The sequence below is a fragment of the Myotis nattereri genome (genome assembly GCF_964212035.1).
Source record: "Myotis nattereri genome assembly, chromosome: 7".
In the NCBI taxonomy this organism is placed as follows: Eukaryota; Metazoa; Chordata; class Mammalia; order Chiroptera; family Vespertilionidae; genus Myotis; species Myotis nattereri.
In genome coordinates, this window is record NC_138082.1 from 47486472 (window position 1) to 47506479 (window position 20008).

Here is a 20008-nt window from a genome sequence, read left to right on the forward strand (position 1 = left end):
CCACCACAATAAGCTGTTTTTATTTTGGTATATAGCCATACAGACTTTTTTTTTAAAATATTTTTTATTGATTAAGATATTACATATGTGTACCCTCTACCCCCCCTCCCCCCGCTCATCCCCTCACCCCCCCGTTGTCCGTGTCCATTGGTTAGGCCTATATGCTTGCATATAAGTCCTTTGGTTGATCTTTCCCCCTTGCCCCCACCCTCCCCTACCTTCCCTCCAAGGCCCGACAGTCCAATCAAAGCCTCTCCGTCTCTGGATCAGTCCTTGTTCATCAGTTTATGTTGTTCATTATATTCCACAAATAAGTGAGATCTTGTGGTATTTATCCACTCTCCAGTTCCATCCATGCTGTGGCAAATGGTAAGAGTTCCTTTTTCTTCTTCCTCTTCTTAAAGAATACCTTTCAGCATTTCATATAATGCTGGTTTGGTGGTGATGAACTCCTTTAGCTTTTTCTTATCCGTGAAGCTCTTTATCTGACCTTCCATTCTGAATGATAGCTTTGCTGGATAAAGTAATCTTGGTTGCAGGTTCTTGCTATTCATCTCTTTGAATATTTCTTGCCACTCTCTTCTGGCCTGCATGGTTTCTGTTGAGAAATCAGCTGACAGTCGGATGGGTACTCCCTTGTAGGTAACTGACTGTCTTTCTCTTGCTGATTTTAAGATTCTCTCTTTATCTTTTGCTCTTGGCATTTTAATTATGATGTGTCTTGGTGTGGTCCTCTTTGGATTCCTTTTGTTTGGGGTTCTCTGCGCTTCCTGGACTTGTAAGTCCATTTCTTTCACCAGGTGGGGGAAGTTTTCTGTCATTATTTCTTCGAAAAGGTTTTCAATATCTTGCCCTCTCTCTCCTTCTGGTACCCCTATAATTCTGATGTTGGTACGCTTGAAGTTGTCCCAGAGGTTCCTTACACTATCTTCGTATTTTTTGAATCTCTTTTCTTTTTTCTTTTTCGGTTGGGTATTTTTTGTTTCTTTGCATTTCAAATCTTTGACTTGATTCTTGGGATCCTCTTGTCTGCTGTTGGATCTCTGTAAATTATTCTTTATTTCAGTCAGTGTATGCTTAATTTCTAGTTGGTCCTTTTTCATGACCTCCATGGTCTCACTATACTCCTTGAGGGATTCATTAAATTTATCGGCGGTTTCCATAAAATTCTTGACAAACCTTATAAACGTGGCCTTGAACTCTATATCCAGTCGTCTGGCCTCCTCCGTTTCTGCCAATTGTGACCTGTTTCTTTGTCTCCGCATTTTGGCTGCTTCCCTGTGTTGATAGAGTGGCCTGCGCGCCAGGTGTCCTGTAGGGCCCAGTGGCTCAGCCTCCCCAGTTACCTGGGGTGGACACTCTTGGTGCACTCTTGGTGCCTTGGTTGTTGTAGGATCACTGCGAGGAATTGACCTCCAGTCCAATTGGCTGTGGGAAGCAGCTGTGTCTGAAGTGGGAGAATGGACCCCCTCTGACCACTGGGTACAATGGCTCCTGGTTCTAAGGAGGTGCTAATTCAGCCCCTGCCTGAGGCCACACAGCCGGAGCCACGAAGAGGCTCAGCTGTGAAGCAATGCAAGCCGATGCGGGGCCTTGGGCCTTCTCTTGGAAGTTCCGGGTCTGCTTGGCTGGGCTATAGTTAGGTACATTCACATGCAAAAGCCTCTGCCGCAGCCTGGGTGGGGCGGAGTCTCAGGGAGTCAAAGGGGCGGAGAAAGACGCTATGGCTGATTCTCCGAGCCAGGAGTCGCGCGTCTCAGTGTCCCGGTAACGGCTGCAAGCACCTCTGAGGGAAATCCGCCCTCAAGTTCGCCCGCTGCCGCCTGACAGACCAGCCTCTCCCCGTATGAGTCCTGGGTCCCCAGAGACTTCCCGGAACCGGAGTTCAGAGCAGTCGGGAGCTTGTGATTCAAAAAGACAGCCGCGTCCTCAAATGCCACCCCCTTTCTGCGCGCGCGAGCCGCCGCCGTACCTCTGCACTCAGCCTCCACAGCTCCTCTGGCTCTCAGCGTGCTTTTCTTTTCTTCTAGTTGTAGAAATTACACTCAGCCAGCCTTCCTGTTGTTCTGGACAATGTTTGCTCCGTCCTTTGGGATAATTTTCAATTGTTGTGTGGGGCGACTATTTCCCGGTGTTTATCTATGCCGCCATCTTGGTTTCTCTTCCATACAGACTTTTTTGATGGTGGTGGTGAAGGTGGGTGGATTCACTGAGGTATAATTTACATTTAATAATAATCGACTTTTTAACAGCATAGAGCTGTATACCTCACCCAAATCAGGACACGGAATACTTCCATCACCCCAAATGGGTTTCCTCATGCCCCTTTGCACTGAATTCTATCCCCCACCCTCCGCCCCTGGAAATCATTGATCCAGTGATGCAACCATTTTTCCTGATCATATATACTCACATTTTATAAAATAAAATTGGATCAACTACCATTTTATTAAATGTTTTTTTCATTTATCAATATGTCAGTAAATTGAAATCAAACCTGATCTCTTTTTTAAAAGTATAATTTTTCTTACTTTTCTAAATAGCTGATACACACAAATAAGGCACAGGAAAAGGCACAAAGGGGATTCAGAAGAAAAAGTCTCTTCTGTGTCCACCAGCTACTTTGTTTCTCCAATGTGAGATTTACCAGTTTCTTTACACTATAGTTTAAATGTGTACAAATTGTTTAAATACATAAAAAACTTTAAACAATACTGTATTGGTAGACATCATAGAATTATAAAACATAGTTAAGCAAAATTAAAAATAAATTAAAAATCACTAGAAATTCAGTGATCCAGAGTAGGCACTGTTAACATTTGGGTGTATGTTTGTTCTTAAAAATTAAATAAGCATAATAAATGCATTTATGCTTATTTAATTTCAAGCTATACAGCAAAATTTGGAGTAAAATTTGAAAGCTCATCTTCAGAGCCATCCTATTGAATGTCTGTCTCTTTAAGTCTCATTTTCCTCCTCCTAAATAGCCATTATAAAAAGTTTTATAACTATCCCTTCAGAATGTTTTATTGAAGTTACTAATACTTATTATATACAGCACATATTTAAGTGTGTATTTTTTTAAATATATTTTATTGATTTTTTACAGAGAGGAAGGGAGAGAGATAGAGAGTTAGAAACATCGATGAGAGAGAAACATCGATCAGCTGCCTCCTGCACATCTCCCACTGGGGACATGCCCGCAACCCAGGCACATGCCCCTGACCGGAATCGAACCTGGGACCCTTCAGTCTGCAAGCCGACGCTCTATCCACTGAGCCAAACCAGTTTCGGCATAGGATCATCTTTCCAAGTCGTCTTGGGCAACAGGTTAGAGGTTAAAGCAGGTTCTAGGATTTGCTTTAGTTGTTTCTTTGGCTTATTTTCATGTAGTCTAGATGTTCGTCAGGCTCTGAGGTAAGCACAAATTCCTTCACAGTGGACTCAGTCTTTGTGGATGGTGGCCAAGTATTACCTATCCTCACTTCACTTTTTACTGACATATTTTTTCCCAGAAATCTCTTGAAAATTCAGGTATGTGAGTAAGGCCTTGCTGTAGCTTCTAGTAGTGATGTAGAATTCCCTTCCTCCCATTGCTTGCATTGAGAGGAATTAGGAGGAAAATGTTTGACACGTGAGCTTGGATTGCCAATTTGGTTCCAGATTCTTACATCTTAAATTTATTAAGAAAATTCAATTCTATAATTGAATACAACAGAGGAAAATGTAAATTATAATTTTTTTTTAATAAATGAATTTACAAATTATCACTAAGTTGTGATTATTACATCTCTAGCATAGGCAACTGAAAAGAAGGTGGTATTATTCACTAAGATAAGAACAAGAGACCAAAAGGATCTGTTTAGAAGAGGAGGAGGATGAGTTTGGTCTTAGACAAAGTGAATAGGATAGTCAGGTGGTGATGCCTAGTGGGTTGTTTCTATAAGAATCACATGTGTGAATTGTAATAGGATCAGACCTCATATTTGATGTTTGACTGCTGATTTCTTTGTAGGCCTCACCCTCCCTTCCCCTTTGGCCCTACATCTGAAAAGGCTGATAAGAAGGCCCCTGGACTTCTCTTTTCCTTTGGTACCATATATCTCGCCTGCACAGGAACTTTCCCCAGTCCCACCCGTTAGTCTGGGGGAAGGCCCAAATCTATTCCCTTTGCTTTCCCCAAGTCATTCCAGACTTACTTGTGTCTGTATAGCTCTCCCAGTAGTTTCTTGTGTGAGTAATACTTTCTCCCAACTTCTCTTGGTGCTTGGAATGTCATCTGAACCAAATTTTGGATAGGAGCCCCTAATGCTTTTGTAGGAGGACAACACAACATATGTATAAGCTCAAGTCAGATCTTGGCTAGACAAATATAGATTTGGGGCCTTCAGGATGTGAATCAGAGATAGCAATGAGATTTCATGACAAATTCTACTCTGATTATTAGGTAGAGGCTGTCCAGTGCGTTGGGTTGGGAAGGTCCAAAACTCAGCAGTAAAGAGTTTTGCATTGCATATTGGTGTCTGCTGTGGACATGGGTGTTGGAAGTAAATATCTGAATGTTATGTCTTTTTTCCCTGAACTAGAGGATCTCTGATTTCCTTCAATACGTTAACTTCGCATTAAGCTAAATTAATGGCAGGTAGTTGAGTAGTCTACCCAAACTAAGATAAAAGTCTTTATTGACAGGTAATTCAATATTATTTAATAGTTACATATTATTTATATAATTCATTGACAATATTACCTCTGCACTGACCCTAGATCTATTTTTGTTCTTACTTACTCAAATTTCTATGTGAAAACAATGCATTATTCAACACAAGCATCGGTATAATGTTGGTGATTCCCAAATTGGCTACAGAATGTTAAAATTGCAAAATTTTTTATATCATGTTGTTTTTCCTTAATATAGCAATTTTATTTTATTTTTAATATTTTTTATTGATTTTTTACAGAGGAAGGGAGAGGGATAGAGTTAGAAGCATCGATGAGAGAGAAACATCGATCAGCTGCCTCCTGCACACCCCCTACTGGGGATGTGCCCGCAACCAAGGTACATGCCCTTGACCGGAATTGAACCTGGGACCTTTCAGTCCCCAGGCCGACGCTCTATCCACTGAGCCAAACTGGTTAGGGCAATATAGCAATTTTAAAACTTCATTTCTCAAAATTGGATACATCTCTTTTTATAATGTCCTTTAAATCTTTATTGTTAACTTGTGAGTTTGCTTCTAAGAGACTGATAAAATATTTAATAGTTCTAATAACCTAAACAAACAAGTGAATCAAAATTTGAAAACCTAGTTTTTTTTAGGGCAATCATAGACCTGGTTTAACTGTGGCCAGCAGTGACTTTTTTCTATGACTCCAAAGTATTTACTCTGTACAGATGCATCAATTAGGCATCTCCTATCCTAAATTGGCTTAATAATACAACAGGGAACTTACTGCTCTTTTAACTGGATAGTCCTCCATGGCACAGGGGAAGGGAATTTTCCCCTCCTGGAAGCTAAGGGAGGAGACTCCAAGAGAAAAAAAGTTTTTGATTAGGCACATGTGAAAGAAAGGTTTACCCCTCAGTCTTTTAGTCCATGTAAGTAGGTTGTGACTCTATCCTGTGCCTACCTGTTCAGGAATAAGAATAAAAAAAAAACAAACAGCCGAACCGGTTTGGCTCAGTGGATAGAGCGTCCGCCTGCGGACTCAAGGGTCCCGGGTTCGATTCCGGTCAAGGGCATGTGCCCTGGTTGCGGGCACATCCCCAGTGGGGGGCGTGCAGGAGGCAGCTGATCGATCTCTCTCATCCATGTTTCTAACTCTCTATCCCTCTCCCTTCTTCTCTGTAAAAAATCAATAAAATATATATATATATAAAAAAAAAACAATAAAAAAAAAAACTAGAGACAGCAGACAGCGGCCGTGGAGCAGCCTGCACATTGTTGATTGGCTGACAGGCAGGCATTTCGGGCCCAGCTGTCTTGCCGGCATGTGGACTGGCGACCAGAGGAGGGCACTCAGAGCCTGCAATAAACTGAAGGCGGAATCGCCTGCAGTGACAGTGGGGGGTCTTGGCAGCCAGTTGTCCAGACCGGAGCTCCACAGTGAGGAGGCTCTTCGGGATCTCTGAAGAACTCGGACATTCAGCCCCTTGACAGAACCAGCATTTGGTAGCTTCCCACTCAGAAGGTAAGCTCGTCAATGCTGGCTACAGGAGGGATGACAACCAGCGTGGCCAGTTGGATGAGGAAACCTTCGTTTCTCTCCTTCCATCAAACCCCATCCCCTGAGTGGCTACCCATACCTTAGGTAGCATGTCTAGTGCTGAAATTGAGAAGCCCTAGGGATTAAGGACTTTTCTGAAAAATAATGTCACATTCCACCATACAGTCCTTCAGTGAGCTGGTCCTTCCTAAAGGAAAGAAATATTTGGAATCCTAGTGTGGGAGTTAATCTGGGTGAGGAATGAAACAAATTTCAAAGGAAGGAAAATATTGGTAATTCTGGGCCAACCATTTTGGATTTGGTGTTAACCACCGCTCTTTATATATGTCTTGTCCCCCTCCTCCCTAAAAATATCCACAAGTTCTTTCTTACAGACTCAAATCATCCCAGATTATAATATAATTAATTTATTCAAAATATAACATTTTTTTTGGTTTGTTTTAGAATAAAGGAACATGAAGAGGAAGAAGAAAGGAGGAGAAAATCTGAAGAAAATGATGCTGAGGAAATAAAGCGACAGAATGCATTATATGAAATAGAAATGAGAAAAAAACTAGAAGAGAAAAATAAAGAGATAAAGGAAAGAAGGAAACTATTTTTTGTAAGTTGAAAATACAGCATCTCTTCAAAATATGTACAAAGTTTAATGACTACATTGTAGTATTTTTTTTTTATAAATAATAGTGGATAGAAAACAAGTTGCTATTAAATTGGATTTCTAAGTATATTGGGGAGAGCTATACTTGCTATGGTTTTATGTGGATGTGCTCACATGCAAGAGCAAGAAATAAGAGAATGAAGATTTTTTTCAAATGACTTTATTTTCTTATCCTTAAAATGAGTTATCATATATATATTGTTATAAACATATAGTATCTCTTGATTTATCAATTTTAGTCATTTTCTGTATCTTTGCCCTGGTAGTTGAGGATTTAGCTCAGCTTTGCTATTCTTGGAACACAGATGGCTTCTGGCCTCCAGGTTGCCTCATGGCCCTGAATGGCTGCTGGAGCTCCTGCCTCGTGACCACATTCAAGGTAGCAAGAAGGAAGGAAGGAAGGAAGGACAAAAAAGAGAGCCCTGCCTTGGCCGGGTACCTGAGTTGGTGGGAACATCGTCCTGTCCACCAAAAGGTTGATTCACAGAGCACATACCTAGGTTTTGGGTCTGATCCCAGATTTGGGGTGCATATGGGGGCCAGTCAGTCGATGTTTCTCTCTTACATTGATGTTCTCTCTCTCTCCCCCTTCCTTTCTCTCTAAAATCAAGAAAAACATATCCTCAGGTGAGGATTTAAAAAATACTAAAAATAAATAATTATCTATTAAAAATTTTTTTTGTTAGAATATACATCTATATATTTTCTTGTATTTGTGCTAAAACAAAGTCTGGAGTAGGAATTAGTTTCACAGTGATTGAGTGTAGTGGGTGGAGTTAGAAATAAGCAGATACATAGTAGATGGGGTAGGTATCTTTATATATATATATGTGTATATTTCAGAGAGGAAGGGAAAGGGATAGAGAGATAGAAACATCAATGATGAGAGAGAGAGAATCATTGATTGGCTGCCTTCTGCATGGCCCCTACTAGGGATCAAGCCCACAACCCAGGCATGTGCCCTTGACAAGAATGGAACCTGGGATTCTTTAGTCTGCAGGCTGATGATCTATCCACTGAGCCAAACCAGCTAGGGTGGGATAGGTGTCTTTTAAATATTTTTAATGTGTGTACTGTGTGACTATATTAACTATTTTTAAAAATATATTTTTCTTCAAAGAGAAAGGAAGAAGGAGAAAGAGGTAGAAACATCAAAAATGAGACTCATTGATCAGCTGCCTCCTGCACACCCCCTACTAGGGATCAAGCCCACAACCCCGGCATGTGCCCTTGACCAGAATTGAACCCGGAATCCTTCAATCTGCAGGCTGATGCTCTATCCACTGAGCCAAACTGGCTAGGGCTGATGGTTTTTTTTCTGATTATTGAATTATTTTAGTTACATATTTTTAGAGAAATGAACTATTTAAAAAGAAATATAGAAAAGCATAAAGAAGGTGTAAAAGCCACTTATAATCTCAAAGATAACTAACATTTGATACATTTCTTTCAGTTATATATACATTACAAACCTGCTAAATATGCTACTTAGTGTTTATATTCTGTTTGCCCTTCACTCAGCAATTGTATTATTTGTATTCTTCCCATGTCACTGGAAGTATAATTTATTTAACCATTTTTCCATTACTGAATATTTGAGGTTGTTTCCAACTTGTCACCATTATAAATAACTTGAAGTGCATGGTATATAAAACTTAGTGTATTTTTCTGATGATCTCGTTGGGATAAATTTCCAAGAGAGAAATAACTGGATCAGAATCTGTGACCGTTTGACAGGTTCTTGTTAGATATTTATATGTGAAAGATATTTTTCTTGATAGGCTAACACAGAACTTTTTCTCTAAGGAACATATGAATGATAAAAATATCATCAAAGCCGTAGAACAGCAGCAGCAAGAGGAGGAAGATGAAAAGATTAGAAAATTTATCAAAACAAAAAAGCGTCTTATACAAATGAGGAAAGAAAAAGAAGCTGAAACACACAGGTAAGCTTTTAAAATAACTCACATAATTAATAAATTATTTTGTTATAAATGAGAAGTTGTGACATGAAAGGAGCCTTTAGGAATAAAGGCCTCATTATTTTATGGATGACTCGAGCATTTGTGACACAATGACTTCAGTTTGGGGCATGTGAGTTGGGGTTTCCCTGAAATATCAAGGACATCTGTCTGGTAGAAGGCTGGGAATACCGGAAATCTCCGCTCTGGACGGGTATGAGCTGGAGGTGGCTGTGTGAGGCATTGCTGTATATGCGGTTGTTAGAACTGTAGACACGGGTGACCTCACCTAAGGTGAATAGGTAAGAAATGAAGGTGGCATAGTCCTTAGGACAAATGCAGAAAGAAGGTAAGGTGCAGACCACAGAATAGCTTCTAGAGATTGGAGGAAAACCAGAGAAACATCAGAGGAGGAGAGTTTCAGTTTAAAAAAAAAAAAAGGCAATCTTTAGTGTTAGATCAATAAAGGTATTAAATGAGATTTTTAAAAATTATGTATTAGATTTAGAGGTCAGTTTAGTGAGGAGTTTGGGATGAGGTGAGAGTGGGAAGCCAGCGACAGTACATCGTGTTTCTGCCTAGATCATGCTTTTCTCTGATGGCTTTACATCACACTTAGAGTCTTTACTATGGCCGATAGGGCTCCACACCTGTCCTAATTCACAACTGCCTCCAGCCTCACCTCAGACCTGGTCTCTCACTGTTCTCTCCTTCCTTTCCTCTTCCTCCATCACAGGGGACCTCTCCTGTACCCTCTGGGGAATGCTCACCTCTCTTAACTCTTCAGGTCATTACTCAAATATTGCCTTCTCATTGAGGCTTTCTCTGACCACCTTAAAATTACAACCCCACCCCCACCCCCACATTGCTTATCCCTTTATTTTTTTTAGACCCACTGGTTTTTATTATTTTTTTTATTTTTCTTTATTGATTAAGGTATTACATATGTGTCCTTATCCCCCCATTGCCCCCCCCCGCCTTGCCCTCACCCCCCTGGTGTCTGTGTCCATTGGTTAGGCTTATATGCATGCATACAAGTCCTTTGGTTGATCTCTCCCCCTTACCCGTACCCACCCCTACCTTCCCTCTGAGGTTTGACCGTCTGATTGATGCTTCTCTGTCTCTGGATCTGTTTTTGTTCATCAGTTTATGTTGTTCATTATATTCCATAAATGAATGAGATCATGTGATATTTATCTTTCTCTGACTGGCTTATTTCACTTAGCATAATGGTCTCCAGTTCCATCCAGGCTGTTGCAAATGGTAAGAATTCCTTCTTTTTTACTGCAGCATAGTATTCCATTGTGTAGATGTTCCACAGTTTTTTAATCCACTCATCTGCTGATGGGCACTTAGGCTGTTTCCAAATCTTAGTTATGGTGAATTATCCCTTTAATTGCTCTCGTTTTCCTGGTTGCATGATCTAGCACTATTTAAATTATTTATTGTTTGCTGTCCCTCTACCCTAGCTATAACAAAAGCTACATGAGGTCAGAGACTTTTAATGTTTTTGTTTATTATTAGTCTCCAGCACTTGGAATAGTGCCTGGCATATAGCAGGCAATCAATAAAAGTGTTAAAATATTGTTTTAAGCCTAGATGAAATGTCACCTTTTCCATGAAGCCTTTTTTTTTCTTTTATTTTCTTTTTCATTTGCTTATATCATTTTCTAGCTTTCTCGTGGCATTTGTATAGTTGCCCTTTGTCTGTATAGTTACTTGTGCAAATGTCTTTTCTCCACTTTAAATTGTAATTACCTTGGGATAGGCACTGTGTTCTTTCTCATAATTTCTGCCACATTGCTTTGCAAATTCACTCAGTAATTTAGTGAATTTGTCATATCTAAATTTATTTTTGGCCCAACATCCTAAATAAAAGTGCCCCAATCTTTTATTTTTTATACATTTTTAAATATATATTTTTTAATTTCAGAGAGGATAGGAGAGGGAGAGAGAGTGATATGAACATCAATGATGAGAGAGAATCATTGACCGGCTCCTACATGACCCACACTGGGGATGGAGCCTGCAACCCAGGCACATGCCCTGACCAGGAATCGAACCGTGATCTTCTGGTTTCATAGGTTGATGCTCAACCACTGCACCACACTGGCTGGGCCCCAATCCTTTATTTTTATTTATTTACTTAGTTAGTTAGTTGTGTGTGTGTGTTTTTTTATTTTGGGGGACGGGACCCAAATCCTTTAAAAAATAAGGCAGTCTTCTCCCCCTTATCCATAGTTTTGCAGATAATAAGAGGATGGATTTATTCAGAATTTGATAACTTTTACTAGATTTTTTTGTATTTTATTTAAAGAAAGGCCTTTGATTTATTTTATAACTTAAGCCTTCAATGTTAGAGTAAACAGAGTAATATAGTAAAGTATTTAAAAATATTTTTCATTGTGGAGAATTTTAACACTTTATTTCTGATACACATGTACACATATACGAGATCATATTATATGCATTACTCCCGTTGGGTTTTTAGAATACCATAGTATTCTAACATGATAGTATTTGATCTGTTAACTGAGATGGCCACTAAGTGACTAACAGGCAGGTAGCGTACAAGGTAGTGTATACAGCGTGGATATGCTGGACAAAGGGTAGTTCATGTCCCAGGTGAGATGGAGTGAGATTTCATCACACTACTCAGAATGGTGTGCAATTTAAAACATAGAAATTGTTTATTTCTGGAATTTTACATTGAATATTTTTGGACTGAAGTTGACCACAGGAAACTGAAACCACAGAAAGCAGAACCACAGAAAAGGGGGGACTACTGCATACTTTATTCTAAAAATGAAGTATTAAAAATAATTTCCATTTAAAACAATCAATATTTATGCGAGGGGCAAAGGGGCTCCTTTTTGCCTTGTAAAAGACTAAAATATCTGACTCTCCAAATTATACTGACTCCATAGCAGATCTATTCATGAAGATTTGACATGATGGTTGCTTTGTTATAGGCTAATGGAGGAACGTAGAAAAAGAATAAATAACTTCCTGAGTGAAATAATAAAACAGAAACTTGACAATGAAGATATGATTCTTGCTAGAAATAGTGAAGAAGTTGAGGCTGAATGGGAAAAAAGAGAAAGAGATAAATATGAAAAAAATAAAGCAGAATTAAAAGCGATTGAAGAATATAGAGTCTTTGCGGTAAGCAACTTAATTTTGACAAATAAAAATTACACCAAAAAAAGTAAGCCCTTCCCACTGTCCTTTCTACTCCCTCTGTATCCCAGACAAAAAAATATCAGAGATTTGAAAAATAATGTATGAATTATCTTCCTGTATTCTTGAAATCAGACCATGTTTACTTTCTAACAGAAGATAACATGACAATCAATTACAAATAATGTATTTATAGATGCAAAGTAATAATCTCTTCTGTTCTAATTTGGTGAAATATGCCATTGGCATTTTAATAGGAACTGCATTGAGTAGTATGGACATTTTAATGATGTTAATTCTTCCAGTCCATGAACACGGTATATGCTTCCTCTGTGTCTTTCTTCAGTGTCCTATAGTTTTCTCAGTACAGGTCTTTTATCTCCTTGGTTAAATTTATTCCTAGGTACCTTATTTTTTGTTGTTGTTGCATTAGTATGAAATACAAGACATTTAATTCATTAATATACTTTGAATTTGAATGTTTTCAAGACAAATAATGCAAAAATTACCCTATTGCATTTCTGTATTTCTTAATTATTCAGAATTTATTTCCTCTATGACTGTCATAATATTTAAGTTGGATAATTTATAAACATTGTAGCAACTAATTTTTTTATCTACAAAGATTTTCCTACCGTGAGAAGATCTACCTTTTTTTCTATTCCTGTATTTTTTTTTTTTTAACAAATGTCATTCTATTTAAGTTGTCGTTGTGTGTCCTGATATTTGGGAGATAAACTGTCCACATCGGGATGAGCCTAGGTGCATACAATTTTCCGCCCTTGCATTGCTCTGGGCTGACTTTCTGCTTGGAGCTTTCTGATCGTGCCTTCTTTAGAGAGCAGTGGTTGCTGAACATAGTTTAGTGTTTTCCTTTACCTTTTAACATCTAGATGAAAAACAAAGCAGAAGAAGAAAGACAAAGAAAAATTGAGGATAAAGAACATTTGCTGGCTGTCATGAAAGCGGACCAGATTTTCTATGAGCATGAAAAGGAGAAAAAACGCAAAAGTGATAAAGAACGTCTTGAAGTTCAAGATGCCCATATTCAGCAAATGGTAATTATTCCTGTTTATACTTATTTTAGTAATAACTATGTAAACAGAGTTCATGCGAGTTTTCTTTCCAAAGCAGATTCCTTTGACAAGTGAGATCAGCTGGTCATTATGACACAACCCTATATAATAAAAGGGTAATATGCAAATTGACCCTAATGGTGGAACAACCGGAACAACTGGTCGCTATGACGCGCACTGACCACCAGAGGGCAGATGCTCAATGCAGGAGCTGGCCCCTGGTGGTCAGTGCGCTCCCACAGAGGGAGCACTGCTCAGCCAGAAGCTGGCTCATGGCTGGCCAGCACAGCGGCAGTGCGGGGGGTCTCTCCCGCTTCCGCAGTAGCACTAAGGATGTCCAACTGACAGCTTAGGCCCACTCCTCGCAGGGAGCAGGTCCAAGCCATTAGTTGAACATCCCCTGAGGGCTCCTGGGCTACCAGAGGAATGTCCAACTGCCAACTTAGCCCCGCTCCCTTGGGGAGTGGGCCTAAACTGACAGGTGGACATCCCCCAAGGGTTTCTGGACTGCAAGAGGGTGCAGGCTAGGCTGAGGGAAACCCCTGAGTGCATGAATTTTCGTGCATCGGGCCTCTAGTCTATACTAATAATAGAGGAATATGCAAATTGTCTAGGACGTCGTCACAGTAACGACCGAACAGCAGGCTGCATGGGGTGACCAGCCCAGCAGGGGGGGCAGTGAGGGACAACCAAACAACTGAACAGCAGGCCAGCAGGGGGATTAGTGAGAGATGACCAAACGACTGAACAGCAGGTTGCGTGGGGTGACCAGGCCAGCAGGGAGGCAGTTGGGGATGACAAGTCTGGTGGGAGGGGGCAGTTGGGGGTGACCAGGCTGGCGGGGGGCACTTAGGGGTGACCAGGCCAGCAGGGGGGCAGTTAGGGGAGATAAGGCCACAGGCAGAGGCAGTTAGGGGTGATCAGGCTGGCAGGCAGGTGAGCAGTCAGGAGCCAGCAGTCCCAGATTGTGAGAGGGTGCAGGCTGGGCTGAGTGACCCTCGCCCCCGTGCACGATTTCGTGCACTGGGCCTCTAGTATCTAATCTAATAATAAACAAACAGAGTAACTGACCATACCTTCGCTACGCCTCCCATTGGCTAATCAGTGAGATATGCAAATTAACCACCAACAAAGATGGTGGTTAATTTGCATATGTAGGCACGAAGCGGAGCAACAAAGGCACTGAAGGCAGCTCTGGCCAGAGCAGCGAAGGTGCTGAAGGAGGCTCCGGCTGTAGCAGCAAAGGCCTGGGTGCTGGGTGCTGGAGGAAAACTGGTGCCGGCAGCCAGGGGAAGGGAAGGCCAATTGCACGAATCTTTTCGTGCAACAGGCCTCTAGTCCTATCTAATAAAAGAGAAACATGGTAATTGGCGTACGACCGCTACCCTTCCCATTGGCTAATCAGGGCAATATGCAAATTAACTGCCAGCCAACATGGCGGCTGGCAGCCAGGCAGCTTGAAACTAACATGAGGCTTGCTTGCTTCAGTGATAGAGGACTCCAACATTCCCCGCCTGCCGCTGCAGGCCTCTGAGCTGCAACTCTAAGCAACTATGTAACAAATATAGAAGCTAACCAAAACCCCAGAAACCTGCTTTAGTCTCCAGGCTTCAGCCAGCAGGATCGCAACATTGTAAGCAAAGGCCAGAAACCTACTTTCAGCAGCGGAGGCCTAAGAGCTGGAGCCAAGCCTCAAAGCTAAAGCTGGCCGAGAATAAAAAAGAAAAAGAAAAAAAGGAGCGGTTGGGAGCTTCAGTCACCCCCAGCCTGAAAACAGCCCTCAGCCCCTCACCCAGACTGGCCAGGCACTCCAGTGGGGACCCCCACCCTGAAGGGTGTGTGACCAGCTGCAAACAGCCATCATCCCCTCACCTAGGCTGGCCAGGCACCCCAGTGGGGACCCCCACCCTGATCCAGGACACCCTTCAGGGCAAACCAGCCGGCACCCACCCATGCACCAGGCCTCTACCCTATATAGTAAAAGGGTAACATGCCTCCCAGCACCGGAATCAGCGGAGCCGTGAGGCCTCCCAGCACTGGGATCAGCGTGACAGGGGGCAGCGCCCAAACCCCCTGATCGCCCTGTGGCTCTGTGTGTGACAGGGGGCGGGGCCACAACCTCCCTATCCGCCCTGCTCTGTTCGTGACAGGGGAAGGCGCCCCAACCCCCTGATCGGCCCTGCTCTGTGTGTGACTGAGGGTGGCATCACAACCTCCCGATTACCCTGCTCTGTGCATGACAGGGGGCGGCGCCCCAACTCCCCATTCGGCCCTGCTCTGAGCCCGACCAGGGGCTGCACCTAGGGATTGGGCCTGCCCTCTGCCACTTGGGAGCAGGCCGAAGCCAGCAGGTCGTTATCTCCTGTGGGGTCCCAGACTGCGAGAGGGCACATGCCGGGCTGAGGGACTCCCCTCCCCCCCGAGTGCACAAATTTTTGTGCACCGGGCCTCTAGTATATATATAATAGACTAAGCAACTGGCCAATTGGCCAACCAGCTGGTTGGTATGATGCGCACTGACCACCAGGGGGCAGACGCTCAATGCAGGAGGTGCTGAGTGACAGCAAGTTTGCAGAGTGCCCTCTTGTAACTATGGGACTCCTCGGGGGGGGGGGATGTTGGACTGCCGGTTTCGACCCAATCCCCATAGGCTAGGCTGAGGGACCCCACCTGCTGGAGGCACCCTGCTTATTCCGCAGACACCCTTCATGCCCCGGTGCCACCCCACGTGCAGCCGGCCATGGAGGGATGGTGAGAGGTTGGCTCCAGGGCGTGTCCGGCCCATCTAGCCCAGTCCTGCCCCGCTGGCCACCTTCTAATTAATTTCCTTTCAATGTGCACAAATTTGTGCACTGGGCCTCTAGTTACTCAGAAATTATATTGATTGGGATCTTACAGGTTTCACATCTAAAGTGAGTACCAGAAATTTTAGAACATGTATGAAGGACCTGGCATGCAATCATTTGTAACTAAAAACTGTCTTACAAAATGGCTGTACCATTTTCCATTCCTACCAACAACATATATGAAGACAACTTGCTCCATATCCTATCACTTAGTACTATCTTTTGATTTAGACTATTATAGTGTAGTGATGTTTCATGGTGGTGTTATGCATTTCCCTAATGACTAAAAATATTGAACATCTTTTCATGTCTTCTTAACTATATGTGTGCCTTCTTTTGTGAAGTGTTTATTCAAATCTTTTGTTAATTATTTGATTGGGTTGTTTGATTTCTTATTGTTGATTTTTAACTTGTTTTTTAATGTGGTAAAATATATATAATATAAAATTTACTGTTTTATCCATTAAACAGAACTCTCTATTCTCCCTTCCAGCCTCTGGTAACCACTGTTCTATTTTCTGTTTCTATTAATACGATTATTCCAGGTACCTTATATTAGTGCAATCATACAATATTTGTCCTTTTGTTATCTTATCTCACTTAGCATAACGTCTTCAAGGTTCATTCATGTTGCCACATATGTCAGTTTCATTCTTTTGTTTTGTTTTGTATTGGTTAATCCTCACCAAAGGATATTTTTCCATTGATTTTTAGGGAAAGTGGAAGAGAGAGGGAAAGAGAGAGAGAAACATCGATGTGAGAGAAACACATCGATTGGTTGCCTCCTAGGCCTGGGCCAGGGAGGTGCCTACAACCAAGACATGTGCCCTTGACTGGAATCAAACCCGGGACCTTTTGGTCCACAGGCCAAAGTTCTATCCACTGAGCTAAACCAGCTATGGCTCAGTTTCATTCTTATTAAGGCTGAATAACATTCCATTGTACATGTATACTGCATTTTGTTTATCCATATATCCATCAATAGATTTGGGTTGTTTCCATCTTTTGGCTATTGCAAAGAATGCTTCTGTGCACATTGGTATACAAATATCTGTTTGAGTTTCTTCTTTCAGTTCTTTTGTTTACATACCCAGAAGTGGAATTGCTGGGTTACATGGTAATTCTATATTTAGTTTATTTTTAGAACCATTGTACTGTTTTCTATAGCAGCCGTACCTTTCTACATTCCCACCAGCAATGTTCAAGGGTTCCAATTTCTCCAAATTCCAACAAATTGTTTTCTGGGTTTTTTGTTGTTGGGTTTAAAAAATATATATATATTATATATATTTTTCATTGATTTCAGAGAGGAAGAGAGAGGAAGAGAGAGAGGGAGAGAGAGAAACATTGATGCTGAGAGAGAATCATTGATTGACATCCCTCTGGGAGCCCGGGAGACGTCAGGGGATGTCCGACTTTGGCTAAGCCAAAGTTAGACATCCTTAGCACTGCAGAGGAGGCAGGAGAGGCTCCTGCCACCACTGCTGCTGTCCCAGCTATGAGCCCGGCTTGTGGCTGAGTGGAGCTCCCCCTGTGGGAGAACACTGACCACCAGGGGGCAGCTCCTGCGTTGAGCATCTGCCCCTGGTGGTCAATGCATATCATAGCGACCAGCTGTTCTGCCATTAAGGTCAATTTGCATATTCCCTTTTATTATATAGGATTAGCCATTTCTATTCAGCCTAAAGACTTTCTATAGTATGTTTTACAGTACAGATGGGCTAGCAATAAATTCTTCACTTTGATTTTCTTTTTTTATTGATTTTTAGAGAGAAGTAGTGGGGGGGAGAGAATGAGAGAGAGGAAAAGAGAAAGAAAAAAACATTGATCAATTGCCTCCTACACACTCCCCAACTGGGGATCAAATCTGCACCCTGAGTATGCACCCTGATCTGGAATCAAACCCGCCCCCTTTTGGTGTACAGGACAGTGCTCCAACCAACTGAGCCACAGTGATCAGGGCCAGTTGGTTTTTTGTGTGTGTTTTTTGTGTGTTTTTTTTAAAATAATGTATTTATATTACCTTCATTTCCTTGGATATAAAATTATGGGATGTCATATTTTCCATTTTGAATATGTTGTTTCAGGGTCTTCTAGCCTTCATTGTTTATGATTAGAAATCTGCTATTAAATATATTGTTGGTCCCTATATATATGATGTGTTGTTATTCTCTTGATTTTAATACTTTTCTCTTTATTTTTGGCTCTCAGACTATTTACTGTGATGTGTTTTTCTCGTGTTTATCCTTTTTGGAGTTTGTGATACTTCTTGGATGTGCCTCTTATATCACCAAATGTGGGAAGTTTTTGACCATTATTTCTTTAAATATTTTTTCTGCCTCTCTATCATTTTCCCCTCAGGGGTCCAATTTTCACATATAAAGAGACATTTGATATTATACCACAGATCTCTGAAGTTCTGTTCATTTTTCATCAATCTTTTTCTTTCTGTTGTACAGATGGGACAATTTTTATTGGTCTACCTTCAAATTCACTGATTCTGATATTGAACACATCTAGTGACATTTTTATTTCAATTATTGAATTTCCAACTCAGTTTTTATTTGGTTCTTTTTATTTATTTTTATTTTTATTTTTTTTAAAATATATTTTATTGATTTTCCACAGAGAGGAAGGGAGAGAGATAGAGAGTTAGAAACATCGATGAGAGAGAAACACTGATCAGCTGCCTCCTGCACATCTCCCACTGGGGATATGCCCGCAACCCAGGCACATGCCCCTGACCGGAATTGAACCCGGGACCCCCCAATCCGCAGGCCGACGCTCCATCCACTGAGCCAAACCGGCCTCGGCTATTTGGTTCTTTTTAGTGGTTTCTCCTTTTCTATTTAGATTCCCTATATTTCCTTTAATTATTTTAATATGTTTATAATAGCTGCTTTGAAATCTAATTGTTAAATTCAATATGCTGCTTAGAACAATTCTGTTGGTTTTTTAAAAAATATATTTTATTGATATTTTACAGAGAGGAAGGGAGAGAGATAGAGAGTTAGAAACATCGATGAGAGAGAAACATCGATCAGCTGCCTCCTGCACATTTCCCACTGGGGATGTGCCCGCAACCCAGGTACATGCCCTTGACCGGAAGCAAACCTGGGACCTTTCAGTCCGCAGGCCGACGCTCTATCCATTGAGCCAAACCGGTTTCGGCCAATTCTGTTTTTTCCTTACAACAATGTAACACTTTCCTATTTCCTTGCAAGTCTAGTAATTTTTCATTGAAAACCTGACATTGTATAGAGTATGTTGTACACTCTGTTTTGTTCTGAGGGTGGTTGCTCTTTGTTTTAGTAGGCAGTTACTTTCCCTGGATGCAAGCTATGAAATCTCTCTTCACAATAGGCAGCCTTTGAAGTCTCTGCTAATGTTTGTTTGTTTTTAAGTCTGGCTCTCTAAAGTTCCTCTCCGTACTGGCATTGACAGTCAACCAATAACATGGGTAGAGTTTATCTTCAGACAAGTTAAACCAGCAATGCTTTTACGACGGCTGCATAAGCTGTGTGTGGGTTGAGGATGGCCTTCCAAAGAACAGAACATTCACAATCTCCTCCAGGTTTTTAATTTTTGCTAGACGTACTGGAATCTCCTGTGTGAATGTATAGTTTATCAATTAATCATGGATGTCTGTAGAGTTTATTATTTTAATTCTTCTATAACTGTCTTGCCTCCAGAATCTCCCCCTTAAATTTTTAGCAGCATTGTCACTCAACTCAAATGGAATCTGCAAGTTTTCGTTACTTGAGCTGGATAGATAGCAATGCTCTCCAAACAAGAATGCCATAAAGTTGCCGTTCTTACCAGATTTAGCAGCAGTTTTTCATGAAAAGACACTTCTTAAGTATTTACCCGCATCTGGTCACTTTCTAGGGCTCTGAAATGTTTGATTTCAAAAAAATGTTAATATATATTTTTTATTTCAGAGAGGTAGGAGAGGGAGATAGAGATAGAAACGTCGATGAGAGAGAATCATTAATCGGCTGCCTCCTGCATACCCCCTACTGGGGATCAAGCCAGCAACCTGAGCATGTGCCCTTGACTGGA

At 41.3% G+C, this 20008-nt stretch overlaps 1 protein-coding gene across 1 annotated transcript in view; it reads left to right on the forward strand.

The window, feature by feature from the left end:
- CFAP210 (cilia and flagella associated protein 210) overlaps positions 1-20008 on the forward strand; it is a 32251-nt gene that overhangs the window by 6205 nt on the left and 6038 nt on the right. The window contains exons 5-8 of the mRNA XM_081095517.1: positions 6670-6826; positions 8690-8829; positions 11817-12009; positions 12918-13082. Of these exons, the coding sequence (XP_080951643.1) occupies positions 6670-6826; positions 8690-8829; positions 11817-12009; positions 12918-13082 (655 nt within the window). The remainder of the gene's footprint in view (positions 1-6669; positions 6827-8689; positions 8830-11816; positions 12010-12917; positions 13083-20008) is intronic.